This window comes from Tauraco erythrolophus, chromosome 3, assembly GCF_009769465.1.
Source record: "Tauraco erythrolophus isolate bTauEry1 chromosome 3, bTauEry1.pri, whole genome shotgun sequence".
Lineage (NCBI taxonomy): Eukaryota > Metazoa > Chordata > Aves > Musophagiformes > Musophagidae > Tauraco > Tauraco erythrolophus.
The window spans coordinates 69871733-69881082 of NC_141467.1; the positions used below are offsets into that span (position 1 = coordinate 69871733).

The following is a 9350-nucleotide window of genomic DNA, read 5'->3' on the forward strand; positions in this document are numbered from 1 at the left end:
CCACTGTTACAAACCTCTATTGTAAAATTAAATACTTTGAAATTTTTTCAGGTACTTGAATGGAAGAACAAAACCTCAGTCTATCTTACACTTTATGAACTCTTGATATCAACACTTTTTGGTATCCCCACTATCGTAAACATGGCACTGATTTCTGCATTACGTTGTGACACAAAGATCAGAAACATGAATCCTTTAGCATTTTTTTTGCCTTTCATTTTTTCTGCGGTACATAAGACAGACAAGCAGTGATAAACAGAATATTGCACGTCATTCTATCATAAATATATTTCATTGTTGCAATCATAATTATTTTTGTGATTAAGAACAGCAATATACGGAAGAGCAACATGGTATTTGATACGACAAGTCATAGATATCCATGCAAAGCCGCATCCGAGCCAAACCCCAGCATTATCAGATTACTACTGCAGATAATTTTTTTTCTTGTATTCTCGAAAGGCATTTTTGTTTTGACGATATACATACTCCAATGTCTAGTCTCTGAAAGCCAGTTGTACCAGATGTTCCAAAGGAAGGTGCCAGGAACCCCACAACTGGCAAATACAGGATAATTTGCTTTCTAAGATCATTTCACTCTAATTCCCATTAAACTGCTTTAAGCTGCTCAAAATGAAGTCTTTCGCCCACCTAGAGCTGCTTCTTTTTTTTTTTTAAATAGCTATTCTGAGTCTGAATAATCTTACAGAAGGATGAATAAGCAATCTTTAAAATACCTTTCTTTGATTTTGATCTGCTTTAATTGGAACACCTATTAAAAACTATTCTTCAGAGAACTAAATATCAAATGTCAAATTCAGTGATTGACTACATTTTTCTGAAAATATTTGTGAAATATCTGCAGTTTTAGATGTAGCTCAAAGCTTCATTTGCTTTGAGATTCCATCTCCCTTGTATAAACATACTGTTTTGGTCATGTATGTGTCAATTATCTATCAATTACTGCTTTAGTGTAGAACCTCATCTGCTAAGTTATATTTCAATGTTAACATGCAATTAAATTTACCAAGTGTGTTTTCTTTATTATATAATACTAAATAGGTTCCACAACATAACTATTTTGGGTCAGAAGAAAATTCTACCAAGTGGAAGGTTTTTGTTTTAACAGATGGCTGCTGACACAAACAAACAACTTACTTAGTTTCTTTTCTCATTCTCTGTATCCTGGATACCTACTGCTGCACTGATTTTAAGGGTGCTGAATCTAGAAACATGATTATTTAAAAAAAACTCAGCATATGGAGAAGAACAAATAGAAACATGAGCACAAAGCACTGGTATGACGTATTCTGTAAATACTGCAAAAATACAGCCATGTTGTAATTTTTTTTCTCTATTAAACTGACATTTCCTAGAACTACATTAATATTTTATAAGTATAAATGACTACATTTGTCCATAATTATATCTGGGATCCCCCTAGTATCATAGTAATATGCTGGAGCTAAGAATCTGGCTATGTATACTTACTGCTACGCACAACAATCTGTCTAACATTCTGCACCAGTTAATTTCATTTAAAAATAATAAATCTAATTCTAATTTTGATTACATCACAATATTACATTAGAGCAGCAACTCATAATTATGGCTCTCCATGTTGCTATTTGCGTGTCAGACTCGAAGCAGAATCAACTTATTTCAGTATGGAATTTTATTAAAAGTACAAAAGGTCAGCCTTTTTTCTTACTAATATTTTGTTTTAATTCATAAACTTGGAAAGCTCAAAAATATTTCATTTAGGACTTGTATTTTTCAATACTCTGTAGGAAAAAAGTGGAATTGGTGGCTGTTGCCCATAAAGGCATTAATACAAGGACAACTGATGCGCTATTTACTTATACAATTTTTCTTTCTACCAGGGAAATAAAATCAACGCCAGCTTCTGCTAAAGAGAAAATAAGTCAATGAGAAAATGGAAGAGTCATACTGAATTGGTTCTTTAGAAAGCACCAAAGATATTTAGTTGGAATTTTGTGCAGTCTTGCAGGTAACAACTATCTCTTCTGTCATTACAAATACACTAAGGGAAAGGCTTTGATACTAGTGCTAGAAAGCAGATTCATTTTCCTTGATTTTTTCAACTGACATTTCAAAGGAAAAATATTTTACTGGCAGATGGAGAGCAGTGTCCAGAATGTAGACTACAAGAGACTTGTACAATAATTTGACTGACAATATAGGACTCTAACTGTATCATCTTCTTCAACAGAAGAAACGTAAGAAAACATAAGGCATCTTAATATTGCAATATAATTAAATACTACAGCATATAAAACATGACAAAAACGCTTTTCCCATATATGAAGATGCAAACATATGCAATGTTTACCTATCTGTATACAGAGATAAAACTGTCAATGATATATCAACAAGCACACCTCTTCCCGTTTCACCTTATACTATAACTGACGGTTCAAAGCAGTTCCAGTAAGGATCAACTGTTGAAATTTTAATTAACACTAATTTAAAACTGTATTTGACCATAACACAGTAACATTGTTCAGCATTAATTTTTGAAAAGCTAGGCTTGGTATCCCTTGTAACTGAAGGATGTAATTCAGTCACAGCTTCTACTGACCATCCATCTGGTGTTTAATTGGTTCCCCTGAAAAGGTGTTCCTATTTTGAGCCTGAGAACTAGTAGAAAGTATATTTTTTCTTTTTTTTTTTTTGTGGGCAAGTTGCTGTAAGGTAATTTCCTAGCCCGTCTCCTTAGAGTTACATTGTTCCATTCCTCTCAAAAAATCCTGGGTGTATCTTACAGCTTTAAATGTTATTGCCTACAGCTAAAGATCTACAGCTAAAATTTAAATTTACACTGTGTGAAAAAGCTGAGGCCAAGGACCTCATAACTACTTCTCTTGCTCTTATCCTTTACTTACATCGCCTGTGGTTTAACAAATTGATTGTTACATCAAGATTTCTGCATGCTTTTCATACTCCAATGTTAGATAAGCATGCATCTGGAAAGAAGACTACTTAGAAATCAATGAGCACGTGTACTACTGGTGACCTTTGCTTAAGGATGCATTTGCCACTGACTGACCTCTGTGGAATGACAACGCACAATTCTACGGCAAGATTCTTGTTATTGCTATTGGCGGGATCACAACGTGCTAACTAATTTACACATACTGAAGTTTCAAATTAGGCCTTAATCCCTCTACAAAAAATGCTCAGGTAGGCTCACAGATTCACACATTCAACAAAACCTAGGGAGTTTAAAGGAAGCACAGAAGCACAGATTGCTGCAGGGAACAACCTGACAGGCCACTTGAAGGCCCAGCAAAAGCACATGCAATGAATGGAGGATCATGGTTTATAATTCACAGTGTTTTCCTCAGGGATTTGACTGAGTGACAATTTTAAGCATTTAAACACAGCATGACATGTATTACTCATGTTGTGCAAAGTGGTGTGCGCAGACACACTGAGGAACACTGTCAACGCTTTTGTTCCTTTTCTCTCCTCTCAACTACATCTCCCAATACCACCAATGCATTTTAAAATAACATATTGGGAAAAGGAAAGGGGGGAAAAAGAAAGAAAAAAAAAAGCAGCAAAAAGGCCTAGATTTTAGTGAGTTTGAAAACAAAGTGGCAACTGTCATAGTCTAAAAAGTTATTTCTCTATGCCACTACTCTCAGGTCATAATAAGGGAAGAGCTTTCCTGCAAATATTTCACAGTATGTTAAAGATACATATGTAAATCTGGTTTCCTTCTAAAAACATTTCAGACATTCTTCTGGTGTACAAACATGGCTATTGTTCCCAGAGCACGAAAACAAAAACACATCTGCAAACATCTATGACGTACTGCTCTGCTTCATTCATGAGTACTTTCATTAAAATCAATGGGACTTCACACCCTCTGTTCATATGAACCAAAACACGTAAAAGACTGGGTCTATGGTAACAGATTTCAGTTAATAGCACTAGAAATCTTACAGTATAAACTGCACACTTCATACGCTGTTTTGGACAAAGGATTTCCTGTAGGGTTTGAGGCTAAAAATTTAGAGAATTCACCTCCAATTATCAACATCACATTGAGATTTTTAAAATCCACAAGAAGTCTAAAGAAAAAGATAAAAAGAATTTTAGCTGGAGAAAATCACTCCTAGAAAACTTACTGAAATGGCAATTTACTTTTCTGGAAAGGAAAAAAAAAAAAACCAAAAAACAAGACAGTCACTGCAAATTCAGCTATTCTTCAGCTTCTAACTTATTAGCCAAAAGAAATGTAATAAAAATGGAAGTCTATTGTGTGGCGAAAGCAAAACTAAAATTCTGATCGCTTTCTTTTTTTTTTTTTTAATCCCCAGACACATATCTCGGCTGACTATGAGCATCAGAACTTTCCACACCAGGAAATAATTTTCAGACAGCTACAGATATGTATAAACAAGGGGATTAAAAGAGTTCAAGGTACAAAAAACACAGTACATTTCATTTTCTGAAGGAAATGAATCTTGCCCAACTCACCGCGTTTTGTATTCCAGAAAGGAAAAAAAAAAAAGGACCCAACTGTAAAGGTCTTCTTCCGTTTAATACAAAAAAAACCTATTCTCTAACATGATTCTTAAAGTTTGACCACAAATCTCTTACCAAAATTTCTTGAAGAAACCATCAACAGCATCAATGAAGAGACCTGATGCACGGGTTAATCCTTTAGTTGCATCATGTGAACCCTACCTCTGATTTTCATATATTCTATTTCTTGCATGTTACCCAAGCATGCTGCTCAAAGCTGAAGCGAGCAGCATTTCTGTAAAAAAAAAAACCTAACAACTCTCTAGTCTTAAAACCAAGACCAGTTTTTCCCATGTTACAATGGAACAAACCAAGCTGAAGAGCAACTCTGCAGAAGTTGCAGGTGACACTTCCACTGATGCTATTACAACAGCAAAGGATGAAGAAACACCAGGTTCACCTGTCATGCTGGGCATGAAATGACAGAGGTAACTGACCGTAATAACCGTAACTGACCGTTCAAAACCAGCTCCAGTCCTAAGTGACCTTATTGAACCTTGACTTCTTGACCGCTCCTAACTTAAGCTGGAAGGCAGACTGCCCAATCCTCTCCACACACTTACCGGGAGCTGAGCTCAGCCCTAGAAACATTGGCTTTTTCGTGGTGACAGGTGTGAGAAGCAGGCCCATGTAGTTTCACAACACAGCTTGTACTTAGAGCAGTGTGTTTAAAACTATGCCTTATTTGAAAAAAAAAAAAACAACACACGAGTTATGACACGAGGGTGGACCCAAGTTTCATTCACTTTATGCAAAGCTTTATGCAAGCTTTCATTCACTTTTTCACCCACTTCACTACCTGCAGCGTGCTGTGTACAAGCCGAGCGTGTTGAACGTAGAAAACCACCCCTGCTAGCAAAGTGACACGGCACCAGGGCTCCCTTACTAAGTTCTTGCTGTTTCACCACGAAAACAGTGCAAAGGGAGAGAGGCGGCGAGCTGGCTTGCCTGCTCTCCTCAGAGACAGGCGCTGCCGGCCCCGGTTATCGTTATCGCGGGCGGGGAGCCCGGCAGCCGCCTCAGCGCAGAAAAAAGGAAAGCTGGCTGCAGGCAGCCGTAATGCAGGCTCCTACCAGCTGGCCGAGAGAAAGCGACGATCCCGGCAGCAACAGCCCGCTCCGGAGCCCACCCGCGCCCCAGCGCGGCCGCGGCCGCGGCCGCCCCCGCTTGGCCGGGTCCGGGCGGCTCCTCACGGAGCGGGGCGGGGCGGGCGCCGAGCACCTGTGGCGCTCCGCGGCCGCCAGCGGGGCCTGCGGGGCGGCAAGGCCGACCGCCGAGGAACGCGGCCCCTGCCCGCATCCATGAGCCGTTCCCGGAGGACAGACCCCGCCGCGCTGAGACGGCCGCTGGGCAGCGCCGGGCGAACGGGCCGCCGCGCCCGGGACCGGCCGGGCGTTGGGGGCGGCGGTTGGGCGCGGGGGTAGGGGGCGGGGCCCGGCCCGCGGCGCGCGCGCCCACGCAGGCGCGCCCCTCTCCTCCGCCCCCCGCCGCCGCCGCGCGCGGGGCGCCCCCCGCCGGCGCCCACCTCCGTCCCCGTAGGTCTCGACGCCGTATCCGTCCTGCAGCCCGTTGCTCCAGGTGCCCTCGTAGCGGGCCGGCGTGCTGAGGCTCTGCCGCACCCCGTAGCGCCCCTTGAAGCCGTGCGACCACTCGCCGCGGTACATCCACCTGCCCTTCGTCTCCACGCCCAGCCCGTGGCGCTTGCCCTGCGCCCAGTAGCCCAGGTAGGTGTTGCCGCTGGGCCAGGTGTAGCCGCCCGCCACCTCGAAGCCGTGGGACCAGGAGCCAGCGTACTCGCCCTGCCCCTTGGGCCCGGTGCAGATGCCGTGCCCATGGGCTTTCCCGTCCTCCCAGCCGCCGCAGTAGGTGCCGCCATCGTCGAAGTCGAACCGGCCGCCCGTCATCCAGGGCAGCGGGGCGAGCGCGGCGCCGCCACCGCCTCTCGCCCGCCTTGCCTGCCTTCCTTCCTTCCCTTCTCCGCCTGCCCTGCCTTCCCTTCTCTTCTCTTCCCTTCCCGCCCGCCGACCGACCGCCCCGGCGCTCCCCGCGACTGCGAGCGCTCCGCCGGCCGCCCGCCCGCGCCCAGCCCAGCTGCAGCCCCGCGGCGGCGGCAAGCGGCGCCCGCCCCCCGCTCCTCCCTGCCCGTCCCTCCGCCTCCCGCCCGGGACCGCCCCCGGCCGGAGCCACCGCCGCCGCCGGGCAGGTGCGCGCCCCGCCGGCTGGCCGGGGGTTGCGCCCGCACGTGGGTTGGCTTTGCCCCCGGGAGCAGGCGGGCGGCTCCCGGGGGATGTCTCCTTGTGCCCTCCGCTCCCGGGGAAGAGGGCCGCCCCCCCCCCCGTGCTCGGGGATGCGCGTGTCTCAGGGCGGGGGGAGCCCGGGGCCCCCGCGGCGTGCGGTTCCCGGGGGGCGGCGGCGGGACACGGCCCGGCGGGGCTGGCGGCTCCGTGCGCTCCGGCAGCGCTCTCTCGCTCTGCCTCAGCGCTGCCCGCGCCGCGGGATCCCGGACGGGTTGCTTCGGCATCCGCCCGCGCCTGCAACAAGTAGGCAAAAGGAGCGTGCTTTGAAGTTGTACCTGTGATTTAAAATTTTATTTCTTGTTTTTTCTTGCTCTAAGTTCTAAGGCAGGTTTTAAGCTGTTGCTGTAGGGCGCAGCTGAGTTGTGCTTAGCCCCTTTTCCGGACCGCATGCAGAGCCCACCTTTCCGGAGGGGCGAACCAGCAGTACCACGGGTCGAGAAACGTGGGGCACAAGGAATGAGAGTTGTATCGAGGCCTTTCAAGGACAGCACTGCTGGGAACTTAGGAAGGAATCTCTCATTATGCTTTTAGCTCCGTGGCCGTTGGGTGACTGAATAGCTCTAAATCCTGCCAAGTACTCCTTTGCCAGATACTTGATAATCAGATAAAAATACAAGGGCAAACGACAGGAGAAACATGGAAGCATAGAAATAGCAGAGAACATAGTGGAGAAGGGATTGAGAGCTGTTGTTATGGGTCACCTTTTCTGAAGCCTTGGCTTTTTGTTCTTTTCGCACCTACAGAACGGGACTGGGAGAAAATCTGAAAGGAAATGTTCCTCTTCAATGGGGATTTTGTTAAAAGCGTGAATCATGGTTAGTAATCACGGGGAGTGGTGTTTTCTGGACACAGATGATTTGGAAAAGTAGGGAAATAGTAACGGCTATTTTAGTAGCAGTGAATGAAAACAGAAACTTAATTGCAAATGAAAGATTTGAACACAAACCATCAGAAGTTGAAACAGTTCAGCTTCCGAAATTTATGCTAAATTCAGCCCAGTTCTAAGCAGTTTTGACTTAAACCTATGAAATGAACATACTGCACGTATTAAACATACCCATTTGACATGGGTAAATTTTCAAGCTTTGTGCTTCACAGGACACTGCTTCGTGTACGTTTTTGTGCCACAATCTCACAGTTCAGTGCTGAAGTTTCTCTGCTCTTTCCAGGAGTGAGTTGAGCGCTATGACCAATACACGCCCCTGTTGTCTCCTCTCTCATCAGAGGAGGTTTGTGCTATAAAGCCTTGTTTCTGTTCCAACAAGGGTCTTTGGGATTTCTTGCTCCGCTTCAAAACGCGTAGGTAAAAGACTGCGCACACGTTTGGAGATGCAAATGCCAAGAGAAAAAGACAAGATCAAAGACGGGTGCCTTGCCCATGAGAAGATGGAAAAGCTTTTGATGCCCCTTTGTGCCCTGAGAATTTTATTCTGTAGTGTTAGAGTGTGGAGAACCAGACAAGAATGTTGTTTCTGTAGCACAGACATTATGGAGTCCTTCATGCGTCTTTGGACAAGGCTGTATATTGTGCTGAAGTTAAGGACCCAGACCTTCATTGTGATGTGAGCTTTTGTGGAAACCTGGAAGGTTGCGGTAGGTGAGACTGATGAAGATTGAGTTCAGTATCCTCTGAGTATTTCTTGAGCTTATCAGGCTTTACGCTCTACATGCCTTGCATTTCTTGGTCAAGAAGAAGATGGGAAACAATAGTGGTGATCGCATGTGTGCTTTGGAGCTTAGTGTTTTCACTCGGTCAGTCTCTCTTTTCTGTTTTATTTCCTCTGACGCAAGATAAAGCCCAGTGATGTTTTAGCAGAATTTCAGAAGAGCGAAATGGTTTGTGTGGGTGTGAGGAACTACGTTTTGGAAGTCAGCATGCCTGTGGCTGATACTGGTATACAAATAAACTAATAATTGAGGTCCCCTGTTTATTATTGTGTATTATTCTATGAGCAGACTTTTATGTACCATGTGTTGTCATGGCTGAACTGGAGCTGCTGAGCATTGGTTTTATCTGTTGTGGGGCAAGTATTGCTTTACTCGGTGTTTCCAACTGCTGTGCGTGCAGTGGAGGTGTGAGACCAGTATTGCCTTACACAATACTTCTTCGTCCCATGCACACCAGGGGCAGGACAGGCACGGAGAGGAGCAGAGGTGGGATGGGATGACTGGTTAGCAAGTCCAGGCAGTGCTTCTGTGACTCAGCAATGGAAGAGATGGGTCTGACGAGGGAGCGTGGGATTCCCCCAGCCCCTCTGCGTGTCCGAGCCGCTCCTCTGAAGAAGCAGCCATGCCCAGCTTCCTGCTGGCCTGGCTGATAAACCATTTTTGTGCAAGTCCTTGCAAGCCCAGGTATTACGTTCAGCTCAGTATTGGTGAATTACTAGATTTGCTGTTGTTTTCACCTGAATAGTTGTACTACTGAACAACTGGATTTGCTGTTGTAATGGCCTGGGTAGTTGCACTACTGGTGTATATGTGTTACTGTATTGCTAC

General features: G+C 45.3%; 1 protein-coding gene across 1 annotated transcript in view; it reads right to left on the minus strand.

The window, feature by feature from the left end:
- The window catches only part of JPH1 (junctophilin 1), an 85407-nt gene extending 78946 nt beyond the window's left edge, over positions 1 to 6461 (minus strand). The window contains exon 1 of the mRNA XM_086609404.1: positions 6083 to 6461. Within this exon, the coding sequence (XP_086465530.1) occupies positions 6083 to 6461 (379 nt within the window). The remainder of the gene's footprint in view (positions 1 to 6082) is intronic.
- Between the last annotated feature and the right edge of the window lie 2889 nt (positions 6462 to 9350).